Source organism: Carcharhinus amblyrhynchos, chromosome 20 (genome assembly GCF_965287045.1).
Source record: "Carcharhinus amblyrhynchos chromosome 20, sCarAmb.v2.hapA, whole genome shotgun sequence".
Classification (NCBI taxonomy): domain Eukaryota; kingdom Metazoa; phylum Chordata; class Chondrichthyes; order Carcharhiniformes; family Carcharhinidae; genus Carcharhinus; species Carcharhinus amblyrhynchos.
Window position 1 is genome coordinate 16,082,397 of NC_137343.1, and position 22,871 is coordinate 16,105,267.

The following is a 22,871-nucleotide window of genomic DNA, read 5'->3' on the forward strand; positions in this document are numbered from 1 at the left end:
ACACATAAACAGAGCTTTGTTTATTTTCTTATCCCATCATTATTCCTTTTGGCCCTGTGAGGCTCACACTTCTATCATTCATTCTCTCTCGTTTTCCACCACCAGACCATTCTTTTGTGTCCTTTCCTCATATTTCTAACTTTCCCCAGATCTGGTGAAAGGTCATTGATCAGAAGCATTAACTCCATTTCTCTGTTAGAGATGTCGTCAGACCGGAGTATTCCCAGCATTTTCTGTTTCTATTTCTAATTTCCAGCATTCACGGTTTTCTGCTTTTCAAATAATGAAGTGCTGGAAAGATGGACATAAGTATAGGAAATGAAGTAATGGTGTAAACAAATATCAGGTGCACACGGAAAATGCGTAAAGAAAGGCACGAAAAGAAATGACACAATAAGTTTCATAGGATTTTACAGGGTGTGCCAGTTTGGAAGTTACTGACCTTTTTCTAAGATAATACCCTAGAGAAAATGGACTCTAATACACCAAAAGGGTTTTATCCTCTTGAATCAAGCATTTGGTGTCCTGATCTGATCCACAGGGGCAATGTGGGGTGTAACAATCTATTGGTGATCTTATCCTCTGTCAATAGTGTGGAAGCACCAACACAACAGTTTATATTCTGTCTGAGCAACACTGTTCCTGAGAATAGGACTGCTGAACAAATGATAGTACACACCCGAATTCTACATAAGGTATTTGTTAAAACAATTTGACAGAGTGCTGTTTCACTGCCATCTTGTGGACACAGTGGCATGGTTTTATGATATATACAGAAACAAAACAGTGCTGGAACAACCTAAAAATGTCTCCCTTCTACCTTCATTTCAATTCCAAAAGTGGATTGGTGCCTTAAGTTAGTTAGATTTTGGGAATCTTTTGATAACTTGTCCCACCATCCAATTAAAAACTATCCCCTTTTCCTCCAAGGGCATCATTTTTTTTAAACACGAGGATGGGCAAATGACCTGCAGGCAGGACTCTGCCAACGTTACCCACTAAATAAGTTCAGTTCATGATTTCTCTCATTTTAACCTCCCCATGGGGATGCTAAGTCTTGTCACTTGATTATTTAACTCTTTAAATTAAACCGCACCAGTCGGCAGGGTTAACCCAATGTTGTTCTTTTATCTAAATCACTGGCTGTACAGATTTGGCTCTGAAAACCTTATGCACAAATATAATACAATGGGAAAATCCATTAGTTCAAACAAATAATCTATTTGACAGATCAAACCATCTGCTCGCTGTGAAACCATATCTCTTGCTGCTACAAAACTGGCTCCAATTGTCTCTTTAATCCATTTATATTATTTCAATGAGAACATGGTTTGATTCACTAGTCTAGTCTGAAAAGCATGACCCTCTATCCACTTGAATCTGCTTTTGCTGTGTAAAACTGAAAACTGTTTACACTAAGAGGCCATATCCTTGTACAAGAGGTACTTAATCACAACAGACTTGTGTCTCCAGCACCAACACAAGGTATTTATGTTTAAGAGCACAAAATCACACATTTGCCATAATTGCATTTCACTCATATCAAATACCGTAACCTTCTTCTAAGTCAAAATTTAGATTTAAATTTCCTGTCTTATACAGAGTATGCTGTTATTTTTGCAGAATCCCTTTAACAGTGTTTTTAAGTCTAGGGTGCATCAAGTGAGTACTGCACTATTCGAGACAAGATGTTAAAGGGAGGAGTCATTTGTCCCCCATCAGGGCAGGTAGAAAAGATCTCATGGCAGTTCAAAGAACAGCAAAGCAGTTAGTTAGGTGTTTCTGACCAGTATTTATCCATCATTCAACATCATAAAAATGGACACGATCACATTGCTGTTTGTGAGAATTTGCTGTGTGTAGATTGGCTGCCAACTTCTCTATATTACAATAGTAATTACATGTCAACAGTAGTTAATTGGCATATTTAAAAACTCTAAGCCATGTAAATGTAAACCTTTCTTTATTATTCACGCAACTGTGCTCACCCGGTGACAGAGCAACCAGTTGCAAAGTCGTTCTATAAGCAAAACAGGACACCATTTGCTGAAATACCCATAATCTGATTATTATTACTCAGAGAGCTTTATCAATACACGTGGAACAAATCAAAGAGAAAACTTTCATCCCTGAACAACACAGTAAAAATAACACATCAATAAATCTGATGGGAGCATTAAGCAACCTGAAATTAGACCAATGCTACTGAAGTCTACCAATAGCACTTCTACTGAGCATACGTGGCAGCTTCAATAAGACCCTTGTCAGACCCCACTTGGAGTACTGTGCGCAGTTCTGGTCACCTCACTATAGGAAGGACGTGGAAGCTATTGAAAGGGTGCAGAGGACATTTACAAGGATGTTGCCTGGATTGGGAGGGATACCTTATGAACATAGGTTGAGGGAGCTGGGACTCTTCTCCCTGGAGAGGCGAAGGTTGAGAGGTGACCTGATAGAGGTTTATAAGATGTTGAGAGGAATATATAGGGTGGATTCTCAGAGGCTATTTCCCCGGGCTAAACGGTCGCTACGAGAGGATACAGATTTAAGGTGCAGGGAAGCAAGTACAGAGGAGATGTTAGGGGTAAGTTTTTCACTCAGAGGATGGTGAGTGAATGGAATCGGCTGCTGTCGGTGGTGGTGGAGGCAAACTCGCTGGGGTCTTTTAAAAGACTTCTGGGTGAGTATATGGGATCTAATGGGATTGGGGGTTACAGATAGGTCTATGGCTTAGTAGGTACACATGTGATCGGCGCAACTTGTGGGCCGAAGGGCCTGTTTGTGCTGTAGTGTTCTACGTTCATGGATTACCTAACTGGAAAAAGAAGCATCTGTTCTACTTTATCTCTCCTGAAAGCATTCAGTCTTCCCAGAGCATAATTTCATGGATATTGGATGTTCATCCATGCCTTACTCAAGGGGCTACTCTCCAGATGGACTGCAAATGGACTATTCTACTAAAAGGGTATCACAGCTCAGTGCAAAGTTGACCACAATCGTGCATTTGCACAACAGGTCACAACAGGATAGTGATTCAGAACAAGGAACCAAGATGAATTTCTGTTTCCGGACCTGGGTATAGAGACCTGTTGTGGCACCTTTACCACCATCCAGAGTCGATATCAGTAAATGCAACATGGTCTGGGGAATAAGCCTGATACCTTCCAGTGTGGCTTAACTCATTGAATAACGTTACTTGGCAGTTAGTGAAGGACTTGGATGATCATTTTTAAAATTCTCTCAATCGTCTCCAACTTCTTACCATTGTGATATTGATCTCCTTTCTCTTCTTCTTTTTCTTCTGTAAACTGGATTTTAGTGGCCGGAGGACATTACCACAGTAATAAGATACCCACAGGACGATACAGACTGTCTGAGATGGTAAGAACAGGCTCAAGTTAGTTATTGTTCTTTGCCACAGTGCTCTAAAATGAACTATTCTCAGTGCTGTACATTTTTTCACAATGGAACAGAATGGTTAAAAACTAGATACACAGCCAAATCCCAAAAAAAAACACCTGATTTGTCAACGAAATACTATTGCATCAGGAGGTCTAGAAACTGAAACAGAACAAAGAAACAGAAGCTGAAATGGAGTTTTAACAAAATCCTAGACAGGGTAGGCTGTTGGAATGGTGAGGCTCAATTCAATTAAGCTCCTCTCCTCATCTCAAAGCCTGTTCCCAATGCCGAGAAAGGTGCTTTTCCTCAGCATGAAGGATTAGTACTGGCAATTGCTTGGGAGTATGACACATATATCCTGCCAATGGAGAAATCTGAATTGTAAAATTGAGGGTGGCCTGCACAGCTGGACAAATAAAATAATGATACCAGCAGGTAATAATATAGGTTAGGAGAGATGTGGGAAAGAGATTTTCTCACAGGAAGGAAAAAATAGGGAGGCACACTTCCAATTCTCTGACAAACATTTTGAGCAAGTTTGTTACTTATAGCATGCTATCGTGAACAGCAAGGAACAGGATATTTTGTTTGTAGATTGGGACCGCACACAAAACAGGTGGGGTTTGTTCCAAATCCAACACAGACTGACGAGATGAGAATCTCTCTCTGCTGGCTACCAAAGTTCTGAATCACTCAAATGTTAAAACCCGACAGTAACTGTGGAACCCATGTGATAAAATGTAAACCCAAACAGTTTGCATTTAAATTTCAATCATCCTTCTCAGCACTCAAATATGTAATAAGTCCAGGATTTTGCATTAGATTTATTTTTAAAAATAATTGATGTAAGTTATATTAAGAGTATTTCAAATATTCTTTTAATGTAACAATAAAAGGCCAAGTAACTTTATGACCACTTACCTCAAGTAAAAAGACAAGGTTTTCTAGAAGTTCTGGTCTTGTTGTACATTCTGTTTCTTTTGTTTCCAATAAACTTCCTTTACATTTATTGAATAACTCTTGAGAAGAAAAGACAGACATTATAAGAGATATCCTTCAAGCACAGCAGACTCTTTGCCCCAGTTTCCATGCAAATTCAAAAGACGATTGTCAGATACTGATGGCGTACTTCTCGTTTTGGCTTGCCTCATTTGGGTATAGGTTTTTCAGAGAATCTATTAACCATTTTCTCATCCTCTCAAAATATCCTTCCTGACTCGTTGCTGTGTCTGCAGCTCAGTCTCCACCTCAATGACTCTGAGCTGAAGCTCATCAAGCTGTACAGATGGTTACTGCAGACATGTTTGCCCTGGAGCTCCCACATTTAGCACTTGCAACACATATCCTACCTTGCCATCGTTATTACGCATTAACTTATTATTCTTAATTCATTTAGACTTAATAAACACTGCTACTTCCAACAACTTTCACTAATCAGGATTATTACAACTTTAAAGCCTAACAAATTTTGAAAATAGACAAGCAAAATATTCACCAACTACTTATCTATTTTCCTGTGTTGTCACACTTTTGATCACTCTCAGAATATAATTGCTTTGTTCTGGACTCTCAGACTGGACTGGATTTGACAGCTCTTCCAAGTGCTGCTGGGTGCCTCCGGGACCTCCTTTCACCTGCACTTCAGTGCTTTTGCCATGTCCAGTGCATGCTGCCATTTCACTTCACGTGGAGTGAATCAAACAATGATTTGCATCTACAATAGTGGAGGTCAAGAAGCATCATCCACTTGACAGTTCCAGCTGAAGGTGGTTGCAAGCATCTCAAGTTTTGTCTTTTGCACACATATTGGACCCTAATGAGCACTGGTGATTCATGAAGTCGCCTCTCTCCATTAAATGCTCAACCGTCAACTACCATTCAGGACTGGAAGTGGCAGGATTGCAGAGTTTTGACCCGATCTGTCCATCTGTGAGGATTGTTTGGCTTTGTCCAGAGCATACTGCATTTATTGGTTAGCATAACGTAGTTCTGCACTGCTGCTTTATCCAGTTAGGACTTGAATTTTTGATTTGATTTATTGTCATATGTAGTGTAAAAGTGTAGTGAAAAAGTGTTGTTTCTTGTGCACTTTACAGACAAAGCATACCATACATAGGGAAGGAGAGAGTGCAGAATATAGTATTACAGTCATCGCTAGGATGTAGAGAAAGATCAACTTAATGCGAAGTCGGTCCATTCAAATGTCTGATGGTACCAGGGAAGAAGCTGTTTTTATACAGCAGCCTTTTGTGTAGCACTTTGTTGAATGCCTTCTGGAAATCCAAATACACCATATCCACCAGTTTCCTTTTGTCCACCGTGCTTGTAACGTCCTCAGTAAATAAAACATGACCTGCCTTTCATGAACCCTTGCTGCATCTTCCCTACGGGACAACTTTTATCCAGATGTCTCGGTATTTCTTCCTTGATAATAGATTCAAGCATTTTCCTCACTACAGAAGTTAATCTAACTGGCCTATAGCTACCCACCTTTTGTTTATCTCCTTTTTTAAACAGTGGCGTCACAGCTGCTGTTTTCCAATTTGCTGGAACCACCCCAGACTCCAGTGAAATTACCATGAATGCATTTGCTATTTCCTCTGTCATCTCTTTTAGTATCCTGGGATGCATTTCATCAGGGCCAGGAGACCTAACTATTTGTAGCCTCATTAGCTTGCCCAACACTACCTCTTTAGTGGTAATGATTGTTTCAGGGTCCTCACCTGCCACAGCCTCCATGTCATCAATTTTTGGCATGTTACTTGTATCTTCGATTATAAAAACTGATTCAAAATTTAATGGCCTGGCCATTTCCTCATCTCCCATTTTTAAATCCCCTTCTCAACCTCTGAAGGACCAATGTTTACCATAACCACTCTTTCATTTTATATATTTGTAGAAACTTTTGCTATCTGCTTTTATATTCTGAGCTAGCTTACTCTTATAATCTATCTTACTTTTCTTTATAGTCTTTTTTGTGGCTTTCTGTTGATTGTTAAAGATTTCCCAATCCTCTAGTTTTCCCACTAGTCTCTGCCACTTTGTATGCATTATCTTTCAATCTGATATCCTCCTTTATTTCCTTTCAGATCCAGGGCTGATTATCCCTTTTTCTTCAGTACTTCCTTTTCACCGGTATATACTTTTGCTAAGCACTGTGAAAAAAAAATCGCTTTGAAAGTCTTTCACTGTTTCTCAATTGTTCCACCGTAAAGTCTTTGATCCCAGTCTATCTTAGCCTTAGTCAACTTTTCCCTCATCCCATTGTAGTCTCTTTTGTTTAAGCATAAGACATTGATTTGAACATAGAGCAAAGAAAAGTGTAGCAGAGGAACAGGATCTTTGATCTCCAAGCCTGTAGCGATCATGATGCCCCAACTAAGTAAAAATCAACATTCAGCCCTTATTAGGTCCGTCTCCTCTATTCCCTCCTTATTCATGTACTCACCCAGATGTCTCGTAAATGTCGTAATGTGCCGGCTTCCACCACATCCTCTGGAAGCGCATTGCAGGCATCCATCGCTCTCTGCGTGAAAAACTTCCCATGCACATCTCCCTTAAACCTCCCCCCTCACCTTAAACCTGTGCCCCTTTGTAATTGACATTTCCACCCTGGGAAAAATCCTCTGACCATCCACCCTGTCTACGTCTCTCAATTTTGTAGACCTCTATCAGGTCTCCCCTCAGCCTCCATTTTTCCAGTGAAAACAATGCTAGTTTATTCAACCTCTCCTCTTGGCCAATACCCTTGAGACCAGGCAACAAACTGGTGAACCTTCTTTGCACTCTCTCCAAAGCTTCCATGTCAAGTAGTGTGGTGACCAGAATTGCATGCAGTATTGCAAATGCAGCCTGAGGTTTTATGTAGCTGCAACAGGATTCCCAACTCTTGTACTCAATGCCCCAGATGAAGAAGGCAAGCGTGCCACATGCCTTCTTAATCACCTTGGCTACCTGTATTGCCACTTTTACGGAACTGTAGATCTGCATGCCCAGATCCCTCTGAATGTTAATGTTCCTAAGGATTCTACCATTTGCAGTATAATTCACATCTAAATTTGATCTTCCAAAATGCATCACCTTGCAATTGTGTGAATTAAACTCCATCTGCCATTTCTGTGTCCCAGTCGCCAACCTACCTACATCTTGTTGTATCCTCTGACAATCCCCGGCACTATCAACAACCACCAATCTTCTTATCGTCCACAAACTTACTAATCAGACCACCCACATTTTCTTCCAGATCATTTATATATACCACAAACAACAGAGATCCCAGCACTGATCCCTGTGGACCACCACTCACTAGAGATCTCCTTTCTGTAAAACACCCTTCCACCTCAGCAGTGTCTTCTATAACCAAGTCAGTGCTTTATCCATCCAGCCAGCCCCTTCCGAATCTCACGTGATTTTAGTTTTTGTATCAGGCTGCCATGTGGGACCTTGTCAAACACCTTACTAAACGCCATATAAACTACATCCACAGCCCTTCTCTCGTCAATTATCTTTGGCACCTCTACAAAAAACTCAATCAAGTTGGTGAGAAATGATTTTCCTTGTACAAAGCCATGCTGCCTGTCACTAACTAGTCCATTTTTCTCCAAATGTGCATCTTTCCTCTCCCTCAGTATCTTCTCCAAAAGCTCCCTCGCCACTAATGTCAGGCTTACCAGCCTATTATTTCCTGGGTTATCCTGCTAACTCTCTTAAACAAAGGAACAACAGTGGCTATTCTCCAGTCTTTTGAAACTTTGCCTGTATTCAAAGAGGATATTATCACTTGCTTAGAGACTTAGCCTGACCTTTCTCCACAGCAGAACAAGTCGTGGCGCCACAGGCCTGGCTGCTGCTGCCATTTTCCTTTAAGAGTCTAACCAATCCCCCCAAAATGGTATACGGGTTTGAGAGGGGAATAGACACAGGAGATTCCTGCCTTATCAGCCTGCCTCTCCTGGCAGTTACCCATCTACTTGCCTGGACCTGTGATGTGACCACCTCCCTGAAGCTAGCATCTATCACACTCTCTGCTCCTTGTATGCTCCGCTGTGGTCCAGCTGCTGCTCCAACTGATCCACGCTGTCTGTGAGGAACTGCAGCTGGTCACACTTCCTGTGGACATAGTCATCAGGGACATTAGAAAGCTCCCTGATCTCCCACATCTCATGGGAGGAGCATATCACTGTCCTAGCTGTCATCTCTGCTCGTGTATTTAAGAACAAAAATCTCACTTCATTTTTAATTTGCTTGTTGTCTTCACAGTGCCCTTTTATTTGGTCGGTCGGTCGGGAAACACCAATGTAGTGTCTCGAGCTTAACCGTTCCTTTGTATCACTTCCCTGGCTAGCCACAGTACAGTTGCAGTGACTGAGTCGACTTCCCCCAAAATCCTCTTCTGCCACCTCTGCTGGATGATCTTCCTCCTGTTTGTCGCTATAAGGTTACAGGTTGTGTTAGGATACAGTTCTGCTGCTTCCTAAAGCTTTCTTAGATACTTAATTTTGAGCTACAAGGTCCATTCTTGATATATTCCATTTCAATAGACTGCCAGTGCCACCTGACATAGTAGATAGTGTCCTCAGTGTTAAGACAGGAGTTGGTCACCAGAAGAAATGCAATGGTTATCCCTGTCATAATCATTTGTGACAAGCAGATCCACAAAGGCAAGGTCAAGTGAGGTTATTTTGTTAGTTGTTCCATCACCTGCTGCAAATCCAGGCTGACCGCCATCTTCTTCAGAACTTGTCCAGCTCTGTCACTTAAACTTCCCACACAGTTTGTGTGCTGTGCCCTTGCTACCCTTAGTACTTCCTCTAACAAACTGATTCAAGAAACGTCTTGCTTGATGCCACATTGTGCGCCATGTTATCTGGTGTGAACAGTGGTAGTGAAGTTTTGTTCAACGCATTTGTCTTGTTTGACAGAACTGAGCTAATTCAGTTTACCCCCACACACAAACACATTACTTATTTCGCAAGTGCAGTTACAATACAAAACAAGAACAGAGATGCAGCAGAAAAGCGAAGGCAATATTTGTGGAATGTCAGCATTACCTTGTAATTGTTCTAACAAAGATTTAAAATTATTTGCTATCCTCTCCTGGACATCCAGCGTTTCATCTGTGGGATTAAAAAAGTAGTCTCAATAAATAAGTAAAGCTCAATCCTAAAAAGAATTGTCTCCTCCTGTGCTGAGAATACCTATAATTAAATTAAAATCTACAATCTCATCTCAGTAGTCTGTCTTTCATGACACAAAATGGGAATTACTTCTGAAGCACTCAATAAGCCAAATGTATAGGACAGGGAAATATATTTTCATTTACAAACTAAAACATGCAACAGGGTCACCTCCCAGTTTTTCAGCTGGTGTGAGTACTTTCCAGGTTTGTGCTGAACTAGGTGATCTCAGCCAAACCAACAGGAGGGACACATGCCATTGAAGTACAATTGGAAAGGAGTCACCACCTACAATTGGAAGTTGTACTTTTGGACATCAAGCAAAGACAAGACTGATCTCAGCGGTGATTTCTTCCTTGAGTGAACTCTTCAGACCATAACTGTCACCCAAGGGGAAAGAACGTATACACTTGCATACAGTATTTAAAACTGCTGCCCCAGTGCTGGTAAAATCTTAACGTGCACAGTTATAAAACAGACACCTGAGCATTTTGAGAAGACAAATATAAATGTTAATCTATTAATAACTCAAATTCAACGTGGTTCACATTGGAACTTGGGCTCATACCACTTACTGCCTAATTGGTGTGCAAACACATTTACTGACGTCAAATTCACAAGCTATAGCTTCCAACATTTGATGATTTGATTTATAAAAGTAACTGCAATATTCTTTGGTTTCTTACCTAATCCACTGACATCTATTTCATAGATATCAGTGACCAGATGGAAAGCATTAATCTGACACCGACAGCTGCTGCTTTCTAAATAGGTTGTCATTCGTGTTGGAGGTGGTCCCTGGACCAGAAACTGAGTAGGACAAGAGTAAACATTAATAATCATGCCAATTTCTTGATTAAATTTAAATTTTCTGAAGCTAGACATCACAACAACACATTAACAGAATACAACTTTATACCTGAATAAAAAAGAGTTGCATTTAAATGGCATTTTGCACGACCACCAGACATCTCCAAGTGTTTTACAGCCAATGGAGAACCTTTTGAAGTACAAACATTGTTGTAGGAAATATGGCAATCAATTTGAACTCAACTCCTCCCACAAACCAACAACCAGATAATCTATTTCTTGGTGATGTTCATTCAGGAATAAATATTGGACATAAACCAATGCTCTTGGAAAAATTGCCATTAGATATTTTACATCCAACTGAGCAGGCAGATGATTCGATATGTTATTGTCACATATCAGGATACAGTAAAAAGTACTGTGGTAATGATTATTCAAAAGACAGCACCTGTGACAATGCAATGTTCCCTCAGTACTACACTGGAGCGCTGGCTTCGATTTCTGTGCTCAAGCACAAAAATGACGTGTGTGTTCAAGTGGTACTTGAATTTGGAACTTCGTACCAACTACACTCTGCTACCACTGAGACCCACAAGCTGACAACGTGTATAGTTCACAAGCAGCAGCACAACTGAAACACTGCAATGTGCATACAGCATCCTCATTCTCTACTTTCTGAAATGGGTGGAGATCAATTGGCTCAAGATATAGTACTGATCTTTGTGGTTCTGTGTCAACAGTAAATGCTAGCAAACTACATTTAACGCATTTCTTTTCTTTTATTTGTACATGGGACGTGGGTGTCACTGGCCGGGGCAGCATTAATTGCTCATCCCTGAGGGATTTAGCATTCAACCACATTGTTGTGGGTCTGAAGTCACATGTCAGCAAGTATATTTAGTTTGATGGGGGCAGATTTCCTTCCCTATGGGAGATTAGTGAACCAGATGGGTATTTCCGACAATTGACAATGGTTTCAGGGTCATCATTAGACTTTTAATTCCAGGCTGCTTTTTTTACTGAATTCATATCTCACTGTCTGCCATGGTGGGATTTGAACCCCTATCTTTTTCTGGGTTTCAGAATTGTTAGTCCAGTGACAATACCACTATGCACTGCCTCCCCTCACTTTTTACAAAAATGTTGCATGTCTCCTTGGCATTGGTTCATACACAGTACATTCTATAATGTCAAAAAAAAAGGACAACTCTAAACTGTCTACTCTTAATCACCACCAAAGTGCTGGAAGGTGTTGTTTACCATGCTAATGGTACGGCACTTGCACAATAACCTGCCCACTGGCTCTCAGTTTGGACTCTGCCAGGGTCATTCAATTCCTGACCTCATTACAGCCTTGGTCCAAACATGGACAAAGAAGTGAGGTGACAGTGACTGCCCTTGACATCAAGGAGCTCCAGCGAAAGTCGATTTAACGGGAATCAGGGAAAACTCTTCACTGGTAGGAGTCATACCTAACATGAACGAAGATGGTTGTGGGTGTCGGACGCCAATTATCTCAGTCCGCAGACATCACTGCAGGAGTTCCTCACAGTAATGTGCGAGACCCAACCATCTTCAGCTACTTCATCAATGACCATTGGGCAGCACGATAGCACAGTGGTTTGCACAGCTGGCTCAGTGTCAGGGACCCAGGCTCAATTCCCTGCTTGGGTCACTGTTGGTGCGGAGTCTGCACGCTCTCCCCATGTTTATGGGGCTTTCCTCCAGTTGCTCCAGTTTCCTCCCACAGTCCAAAAGATGTGCCGATTCGGTGCACTGGCCATGCTAAATTCTCCCTCACTGTACCCAAACAGGCACCAGAGTGTGGCGGTTAAGGGATTTTCACAGAACTTCATTGCAGTGTTAATATAAGCCTACTTGTGGCACTAATAAATAAACTTAGGGGCAGACAGTGGTACAGTGATTAACACTGCTGCCTCATGTCAGGGACCCGGATTCAATTCCTGGCTGTGTGAAGTTTGGATGTTCTCTCCATGTCTGTGTGGGTTACTTCCGAGTGCACTGGTTTCCTCCCACAATCCAAAAATGTGCAGGTTAGTTGATTGACCATGCTAAATTGACCCTAATTTCAGGGGCAGGGGAAATCAGCAGGATAAATATGAGGGTTACGGGGAGCGGCTGGAATTGTTGCTGGTGCAGGCTCAATGGGCCAAATGCAGGGAGCCTCTGATTCTTCTATGATCCCTCCATTTAAGGTCAAAGTGGGGATGTTTGCATAATGATCAGCACCATTCACGACTGCAGCAACATCTGAACAATACTGAGACTTGGGCAAAGTGGCAAATGATATTCATGCCACACAAGTGCCAGGCAATGACTATCCTCAATAAGACAGACTCCAACTATCTCCTCATGACATTCAATGGCATCATATCTGACTCTCCACTATCAACATTTGGGGTTACCATTGACCAGAAACATTGGAACAGGGGAGTCTGTGGGGGTAACTCCCCTCATAACTCCCTGTCTACTATTTAAAAGGCAGAAATCAGGAGAGTGATTGAATACTCTCCACTTGCATACACAAGTACAGTTCCAACAGTGTTCAAAAAGCTTGACACCAAAACATGATGCAACAGTGTACCATATACAAGATCCAATACAGCAACATGTCAAGCATCTGTCCAAATCTAAAACCTCTACTGCTTAAAAGGATAGGGGAATAGATGCCTGCACCCTCAAGTTCTCCTTTAAACCCCACACCATCTGGAGCTGGAAACATATCGCTGTTCTTTCACTGTCGCAGGATCAAGACCCTGGAACTCCCTTCCTAGCAGCACTGCAGGTGTACCTGCATCACATGGACTGTAGTGATGCATGAAAGCAGCTCGCCACTTCCTTTTCAAGGGCAATTCGGGATGGGCAACAATGTTGGCTAAACCAGTAATGTCCACATTCTGTGAAAGAATAAATACTAAAACAAAACAAATTCTCTAATATTCGTAGGAACACACAGTAGGTAGCAAGAACTTAGTGATAGGACATTCCTATTAAGTGGGAATGCTGGCAAGGAAGAGCTGTTATTTTTGGCCAATGTAGCTGCAGACGTTTGTCAGGGTTGAGGAGGGTGGCAGGGGCCTAGATCTTCAACAGTCAACACTAAGTTCAGTCTGGTTGTGGCCAAGCCATTTCTCAATGTTTCCCCTACTCTAATGCATTTCGGATAATGACTACTAATTCACAAAAGGTCTATGTACTTTTTGACTATGTTTATGGTGGTTCTTATTGCGCTACCTCACAGTAGGCAATGCATTTTCTCCTCTCATACTCAACTAGCTGGTAAACTATTAACCTGCAGGGGCATGTGATAAGAAATGGGACCTTCTGTCCACAGACAGTTTTCAGCAAAAATTAAAGACTGAAGTTCAGAAGGAGGAACACTGCCAACCTTTCTCACTCCCAAGACAGTTATTGCACCATCTCCGAACAGAATTCAGCCATTTAGCCCTTCAAGCCTGTTCTGCCAATCAATGAAACCACAACTGATCTGTGACCTAACTTCATATCCCTACCTTTGCCCAAATCCCTGAATATTGTTGGTTAATAAAAATCTAACCAGCTGAGTTTTAAAATTACCAATTGATCTGGCAACAATTGCTGTTGGCAGAAGAAAATTCCAAACTTCTACCCCTTAGTACAGACAGGAGACTGGATGTACAAAATTACTCTTCTCTATGTTATTAACCAGTGTCTTTTATCAACTGAGCCTAGTGGTGTGTGGAATAGAGTCTGGATCTAGGAGTTGCAGAAAATTTGACATTGTTTGCCAAGTATCAGTTTTGTCAAACCAAATTACATTTTCTCAAATATTGAGGACTGTACCTGAACAGTTCGTTTGTCTTTTTTCTTCTCAGACTGCACTACACATTCAAGCTGTTGAATTAAAGAGCGCAGCGTTTCAATTTTAGAGGTGACACCATTTTCTGTCGTCTTTTCCGAATTTTTCGGCTCTACTGTATGGCTAATAGCAGCGAGTGTACAGATCAGACGCAGTGTCAATGAGCGAACCTGAAGCCATATTCTTTCCTCTTTCATAGAAGTCTTTTTTTCTCCCTCTGACAATTCCCTATCATAATTGAGGGGGAAAGAAAAGTTATAGTAACATTTTTCTGACCAATTTGCAAAGAGGTTTTCACATATTAATTTACACAACTGTGTACACTCCATGGTGCACAGAATTATTTCCTAATCTCTCAAAGCTGTTAGCTGTGAATGAGATGGCCAATTTAGTTACAATTCCATGATTTTTTTTTCCAAAAATATACTTTATTCATAAAAATCTCAAACTAACTATTAATTTGAGGTTTTGATAGTTTGATAGTTCAGGAGCTGCTTTGTGGTGTGCCACAATGAATGGGGATTGCACTGAGATTGTACAAGTTTATTTCTCACAGCTGCCTTATTGTCAGCCTTATCATTAATCTGGATTAGATTTGAATTTAAGTCCCAGTGGCCTTGTGGAATTATTAAAGATCTATATAAAAAATGTAATTTGTTGTGTCAGTTTTTACAATATCCTTCACCAAAAAGATGGGAGTGTGAATGAGAATGGAGAGAAGAAAAGTGAAATGCGAATTATAGAGAAAAGAAGATGGAATGGTTAAAAAAATGTTCGAATGGCATTTGAAATTAAGATGGGAGATGGTGAATCAAAAGGATTTTTCTAAGTTCTAGGGTTCAGAGGAATAATGACTGAAGGTACAGTCACCAATGGCAGAGCAGACGAAATGGTGACTAAAAAATTGATTAGTACTGGAGTAGCAGGGGACAATCATACTGACATAAGGATAAATATCAAACAGAGTGGGAAAAGGTCATGGCAGGATTCAAACGCAAAGGGTTAACTCAGCTGTCTGGGCATAAAGAAAACTATGCATGAGATGATTTAATGGTATTTTGTAGACAGATTGTGGAGTCAGGGAGGTTAACAATGAAAACATTAAAGAAGCTGAGCCTGAGGGTCATGTAACGTAAGCGCGGGAATGGCTGCATTTCCGTGAGCTCTGGCACTACTCACATTTTAATCCTTTCCTTTCCTGATGCACAACTTAACTATTTAATTTTAGAAAAGTATACTCCATGCTACGTTCTTGGAAGATCCTGGTTAAACTTTTGGTGAGGGGGAGCCAAGTAAAGGCAAGAAAATCCTCATTTGATCAGTGAAGTTGGAGACAGCTGGGCTGGGGCCTTGTTCGCAGTGGCAGTTTTTGCTGGTGAACAAGCTCACACTTTGGTGGTGCCAAAAGACATCATAATGATGGCTGTCTTTGTGAGTAAAGTTGTGGACAACAGCCTCAGCTCCCTGGCACAGGTCATTGCTGCACATATTGATGAACTGCAAAATATTTAAGAGAAAAAGGATAAAGCTGAGAAAAGAATCCAGTCAGTCAAGAGGGCAGTTTCCTTGGTAAGGGCTCACTTTCAGTCCTTGGAAAAATCCTACTGTATATGTTGGGGATCCTGGTTAAATTAGGGAGATGGTGTCGGAGATGGAGTGTCAATATGCCAGGTTCCCCAAGAGAAGCTGGAGATGAATTCCTGGCTGAATTTGAGAACTGTCATACTTTGATGATCTTGATTTGAAGGCTGGGCATTTCTAGTTTGATGGGGCATACTGAATCTGTTCTTGGAAGCCCGGGTCAGCCAAAGAGCGCAAATGTTGATCTTAGCTTTGTTGACTTGACCTTGGTTTTCGCAGCCAGATACAATGAGATCTCACTACCTGCCAGGGCCTCGGACTCTCTCTACCGGGCAACGACAGAGGTGCAATGCTTCGTTGGATTTCTGGATGGATCCTTGACGTTGTGTGATAATCCTCCCACAACTTTGGCCTTTTCAAGCTCTGTGGATGGTCATATTATCCTACAATTCATCACTAATTCTGAATTTTTATCCCTTGCGATTTCTGATTTTAAGATATTGCCTTTTATCCTGACAAGGGTGTATGTGAGCACTGACACATATATTGCCCGTTATACTTCGAAAATCAGGGATTTATTTATGATGGAATTTATCCACCAGTATGCACTGGCGATGGAGCAAGAGAGACCTTAATTTAGAGTTTGATACCATTTGCATCTTGAATTCAATTTTGGTCTGATATGTGGTTCCAGGGGAGCAGGGTGGTAAGGGATCTGACCACTTTGCCTATGGCCATGTCAAATTCAAATCGTTGGGATTCAGTGTTTGTGGAGATATTTTCTTGTTTGTGGACTGATAATGAGTCTCTTCGATTCTATTGGGAAATATGCTGGGTTGGTTGCGACATTCAAGTCGTGCAATATTTATGTTTTTAATGCTGTAATCCTTGCATTTGTAGTAAAGGAGTATTTTGTTTTAATATCTTTTACTTTGTTTATGGTTAAGATGGGTAGTGCCACAGCAGGCTGCCAGGTGATACAGTATAGAGATGGTGGGCATGGCCTTGTAAACCCTCACAATAGGTGAGGAAAACACCGTGTTAGAACTTAGGGTGTCACTTTTTTTAATATTTGGTTATTCTGGAGTTAAAGAATTCTTGATGGTCTCCTGTTAAGGTACAGACAGATCATGTATTTTGGAAAAGACTGGGTTTTGTTGTTGGTGCTTCCGATATAGCTTCAGCTGGGGGAAATATATGTTGGTTCATGCCTGATTGTGGTTAGTGAATCCTTGGTTATCCTGCTTTCTTGGGTTGGTTTCCCATATTTTCTTGGCTGTGTGAATAGTGACAGTGGTTACTTAGTAATTTAATGCTTGGAATGCATGGTGAGTATATGTTGCTAGGGTTTCTTTAGTGAGGAGAAATGAGTGGTATTGTGTTGACGGTAAGGCTTCAGCAGTGCCCTCAGCATGCCTAGTGATGTTGGGGAGGAGGGGGGTTAGTTTATTCAAAGTTCAATAGAGCTGTCGCTCCTTCTTTTGTGTTGTTGATCTGTGCTTAGTTTGGCTGGGTAAGTTAGGGCAGTAGTAACTGTGATTATCCAAATCAGGTGGAGAATACACTTGGCAGGGATATAGGTTGCCCTCTCCTGTTATGTCCCCCTTGGGGATTTCTGGATGATTCTCCTTTGTGAGGTTTAGGTTCCCCTGGGGGGCAGTTTCTGTCTGAAGTTTTGTTGCTGTTTCTAATGTCTTGCTTGTGAGCGTGTATACTGTTAGACCATGCTAGTGTCTATGAGTTTATCCTGGTGCTCCCTTCTCACCAGGATTTCTTCTGCTTATCTGGTTAAGCAGGTGCTGATGCTGGCTCCAACGTGTTATAGTCAATCCTATAGTATCTTCCTTATCTTGCCGGAAGGACGAGGATTGTATCTTCTCCCGAAATATCACATTGGTGGACATCTTAAAGATTATTCTTCTCCCTGTTGGGAGGATCTCCTTAGTAGGAAAATGGGCTAAACGTTTCCAGCTGACGGTGGGGCTTGAACTTGCTTCACTGGTCTGAAATAAGGTTTGTTTTGTTGAGACCAAGCACGGTGTTAGAATCTTTGTTTCACTGGCACTTCCATTCTCTGTGTTAATATCGCTTCTGCCTTATGGCAGTACAGGTAGGAGCAGTAGCAGCTATTTTGAAAATCCGTGTTTGGGAGGAGTAGAAACAATATTACATTATTCAAAGGAGAGTAGTTTGTCTTCCCCTGAGATTTGGGGGACGAGGGAACGAGGAGGAAAGAGAGAGAGCATCTGGACAGGTTTGGGTTCCTGAATGGAAGATATCCTGCAATTTGAGAGATCCAGGGTGAGTTCAGGTTCTGAGCTCTGTTTTATTCACACAACTCCTGTGAGGCTGTGTAGCTCTGCTCCTGTTATCCTGTATACAACAATGCACGCTGTCAAGTCAAATTTTGTACCAGAGATCATATCCTGATGCTCCTCTTTTTTCTAGGGTATCCTTTTACTGTTCAGAGGTCTTAGGATGCTGACTTGGCTCTCACTTTGTTGCATCTGACCCCATACAGGAACTCGTATGTTGTGTATAGCTCTTTCTTATCCTATGGGTTACGGTGTGCACCATTGTGCCACATGCTCATGGCTTTATACTGTTATCCGATTATCTTGATAGCCCCATTCTTTATAATATCCATTCAATCTCCGTGTGAAAGGAGATGCCAATTACAATGAATTGTGATTGATAATTTGAACCAATGTATTAATATTTACTATTACCATATTAATATGTAGGAATATGTGGAATGATGATTATTCTACATTGTACTAGTTTTTGGTGACATTAGTAAATTATAAAATGGAAAACTTGCAAGAAATAATTTAAAATAAAAAAGGCAAGCTTGGAGGTGAAGATATTTAGGGTTGGCTGATGCAGACGAAGGTGAAATGGCACAGGTGGAGAGTGAGGAGAAAGTAAGTTGCATTGGTCATAAATTAATTCGAAAAGGTCCATGAATATTGATGGCCTGGTCCTGGCTCAGCTGGTGGAAAAACCTAATTTGCAAAATAGTGGACATTGTGCAGGGTGGTGAAGAGATGAGAATAGCAATACTTAATAAATTTCTGTGTACGTGTATATTAATTAATAGTAGATTTTTGGTCCCTGGAATTAGAAACCTACAAATGCCGAGAGAAGTTTAGACCTTTAGAACTAGATTTAACAAAATCACTTTCTGTCAGATGGTCACAATTACGTTTCAAACACTGCTTACCTGTCCTTTGGATCCCAGCTAATGAGAACAGCCAGATCCCGGTTATCCCGAAGATTGTCCCATGGAATATCATCTTCATCTGGACATAAACCCATTGATTTTATACTTTCTTCCAGGCTGTTAGTTCTACGAAGGAGAATAAAGAGATGTAAGCAAAGAGAAAGGTTGGTGGGTTTGCGAATAGCGATGAGGATCATCAGAGGATATAGCAGGATATAAATCAGTTGGAGGCTTGGGCGGAGAGGTGGCAGATGGAGTTTAATCCAGACAAATGGGAGGGAATGCATTTTGGAAGATCTAATACAGATAGGAAACATACAGTAAATGGTAGAACCCTTAAGAGTATTGATTGGCAAAGGGATCTGGGTGTACCAGTACACAGGTCACTGAAAGTGGCAACGCAGATAGTCAAGACGACATACGGCATGCATTCTCAAACAGCACACGTCTGAGGTTAATATTATGGCACTACATTCTACACTGCAAAAAGATACTTCATTGGAGTGTATGGACAGACTAATTGCCTTCTTCCCTACATCTCCATTCACACCCGGCAATCTTCAGTTCTGACTGGCCAGAATGTGGAATTGCTCCAACGAAGAGGGGAGAGGTCAGGTGAAAAAGTTCTTGCCAAATCGATGATGGTACATCAGAAGACAATCACTGAGCCTCAGTGGGAGAAACAGGAGTGAGAAAAATCAGGATCCCCGTGCTTCACTGGCAGACACACAAAATGCACATATAACCAAAGGAGTGGGGAGATTTAAAATTCTATTCTCAAAAATGATCTAACGCAGATGAATTGCTTTTCTCCCAGCCATAGAAACCATGGCCAAATAAAATGCCTCAACCGCTGACTACATTGCTCCCAGGGCATGCAGTCACATCAAGAAATCTGACATCAATGCATTCCTCCTGCAAGCAGATTGCAATCAAAACTCAGACTGCAGGAAATGTGCAAAAATGCAAATATATTATATAAAGCCTCATTAAACATGCAAGAACATAAACTTTGTAAATGTAAAAAAAGAAATAAAAACCTCAGCACTATTGTTACAAACTGAAGCATTGCTAATGTCATCAATTCCCATAAAACGAGTGAATCAATTAAGCAGTTAAAAAAGAGCTCTGTTTTACAGGTTCAGTACTGAATGGTATAGCTACACATACATGTTTGCTTCGAGGAAGAGGTCTAACAGCATACGTTCTATGCGGACTTGTGCAAAATGCAAAGAGTTGTTCAGCCTGTTCCGGAAGGCAATGAATTCTGGAATTTTCTCAAATGCACCATATTTGTATGCCTGGATTATGTATTCAGAGGTCTGAAAAATAAAACAAGAGCACTTAAAATAACAGGTTTAAAAACATTACTTCAGAAAGCAAAAGTTTCCCTCAGAACTGAAGTACAATCCATTTAGAATCCAATTTCTCACCACTCCTCCTGAAAGCAGCAATACTTGCTAGGAGATAGTTCCATAAATGGTATACAGTAGTGGCAGAACATAAGAAATAAGAGCAGGAGTAGGCCATCGAGCCTGCCCCGCCATTCAATAAGATCATAGCTGATCTGAAGTGGATCAGTTCCACTTTCCCACTTTATCCCCATAACCCTTAATTCCCTTGTCTATCATAAATCTATCCACCCATGACTTAAATATATTCAGCGAGGTAGCCTCCACCACTTCAATGGGTAGAAAATTCCAGGGATTCACCACCCTTTGAAGTGAAGAAGTTCCTCCTCAACTCCGTTCTAAACTGCGCCCCCCCCCTTATCTTGAGGCTGTGCCCTCTAGTTCTGTTTTCCTTTCTAAGTGGAAAGAACATCTCTACCTCTACCCTATCTAGCCCCTTAATTATCTTGTAAGTCTCTATAAGATACCCCCTCAGCCTTCTAAACTCTAACGAGTACAGGCCCAGTCTATTCAATCTCTCCTCATAAGCTAACCCCCTCATCTCCGGTATCAACCTGGTGAACCTTCTCTATACTCCCTCCAAGGTCAATATATCCTTTCGCAAATACAGGGACCAAAACTGCACACAGTACTCCAGTTGTGGCCTCACTAGTGCCTTGTACAGTTGTAGCAAGACTTCCCTGCTTTTATATTCTATCCCCCTCGCAATAAAAGCCAACATTCCATTCGCCTTCTTGATCACCTGCTGCACCTGCAGACTGAGTTTCTGCAATTCATGCACAAGGACCCCCAGGTCCCTCTGCACAGTAGCATGCTGCAGCTTTTCACCCTTTAAATAATATTCCATCCCACTATTATTTCTACCAAAGTGGAGAACCTCACATTTGCTCACGTTATACTCTATCTGCCAGGTCCTCGCCCACTCACTCAGCCATTATTCATTTGAGAATGTTAAAAATATTAGGTTATATAAATGTGAATCACAATCCGACCCAATCCTGTCCTCATCTGATGTTCACATGTTCATTTTACCAGAAGGTTATGAATGGATGGACATCAGATTCAGAGATTTTACATCTCTAGCCCAGAGACAGTCTCCCCACTGCCAATCTGTCTGAAACCAAGAAATTCCAAGTTTTGAAGTCACAAAATTGTAAAGAACAACATGGGAAATCATTCAGGCGAGGGAGCAATGCATAGCAGAATGGCTCCAGCTTCAGTTTTGACTTATGCAGAGATTTATCTGATCACTGCTGGAACAGAAGCGGAATCAGTACAACTGTTCATAGGATGTCAGCAGGAATTCCATGAGCTCTACCTCTATCATCTTTTAATTCTTTTTTATCCTAATGCATGACCTGTAATTAGTTGATGTAATATATGTATACATATATATCTGTGCAATGGTTTTGGAAAATCCTAGTTAAATTTTTTGACTGTGGGGAGCCAAATAAATCGAAGAAATCTTGACTTGTGGGGTTAAAGTTTTAAAGTTTAAGGTTAATTTCTTGTTACAAATAGGTTTACATTAACACTACAATGAAGTTACTGTGAAAATCCCCTAGTCATCATACTCCGCTGCCTGTTTGGGTGCACTGAGGAAGAATTCAGCATGGCCAATACACCTACCCGGTGAGTGGGTGGGTGGTTTTTTTTGGGGGGGGGGTGGGAGGGAGAGAGAGAGAGAGAGAGAGAGAGAGAGAGAGAGAGAGAGACAGACAGACACACAAAATCCGGAACACCCGGAGAAAACCCACGTAGACATGGGAGAATGTGAAGACTGCACAGACAGTGACCCAAACCAGGAATCAAACTCGGGTTCCTGGCGCTGAGGCAGCAGATGTTGTCGAAGCCCAGATGGGGCCCAGATCACAATGGCAGCATCGGCTGCAAGCAAGCCAGCCCATCCTCAGGAGGAATTGTTAGTGCCAATATGAAGACTGTCTTTATGAGTAAACATTTGGAAGCTGTATTCTGCTTCTCACTGATTATAAGTGCCCACCACGATGAACTGCAAGATATCCTACAGAGAAAGGATCATGCAGAGATGATAATCCTTTCAGTCAAGAAGACTTCCTTGGTGAAGGCTCAGCTTCCATAGTTGGAGATCCTGCTGCATGGTGTGTTGAACATCTGTTTAAAATCGGGAAACATGGCTGGAAGAGGACTGTCTATAAGCTAGTCCCCTTAGAAAGAGGAAGGACTGTGGTGAGATTCCTGACTGTTTTCAAAATCGACATGCTTTTATAATCTCAATCTGAATTCGCTGAAGAATACCTCATCTGATTCTTGAAGTTTGGGGTTAACTGGAGACCCCAACCAGTGGATTTGCAATGTCTCAATGTTCGTCGAGAAAGGTTGAAGGCGGCCAAATAAGATGGTTGTTTCCTGCCCACTAAAGCCTAGAC

At 41.4% G+C, this 22,871-nt stretch overlaps 1 protein-coding gene across 1 annotated transcript in view; it reads right to left on the minus strand.

Annotated features, from left to right (window-relative positions):
• Window positions 1-22,871, minus strand: part of naa25 (N-alpha-acetyltransferase 25, NatB auxiliary subunit) — an 88,269-nt gene that overhangs the window by 22,016 nt on the left and 43,382 nt on the right. Inside the window, exons 16-22 of the mRNA XM_080208155.1 lie at window positions 20,222-20,373; window positions 19,052-19,177; window positions 14,232-14,475; window positions 10,265-10,388; window positions 9,453-9,518; window positions 4,324-4,421; window positions 3,263-3,373 (exon numbers count right to left, since the gene is read on the minus strand). Coding sequence (XP_080064281.1) covers window positions 3,263-3,373; window positions 4,324-4,421; window positions 9,453-9,518; window positions 10,265-10,388; window positions 14,232-14,475; window positions 19,052-19,177; window positions 20,222-20,373 — 921 coding nt within the window. The remainder of the gene's footprint in view (window positions 1-3,262; window positions 3,374-4,323; window positions 4,422-9,452; window positions 9,519-10,264; window positions 10,389-14,231; window positions 14,476-19,051; window positions 19,178-20,221; window positions 20,374-22,871) is intronic.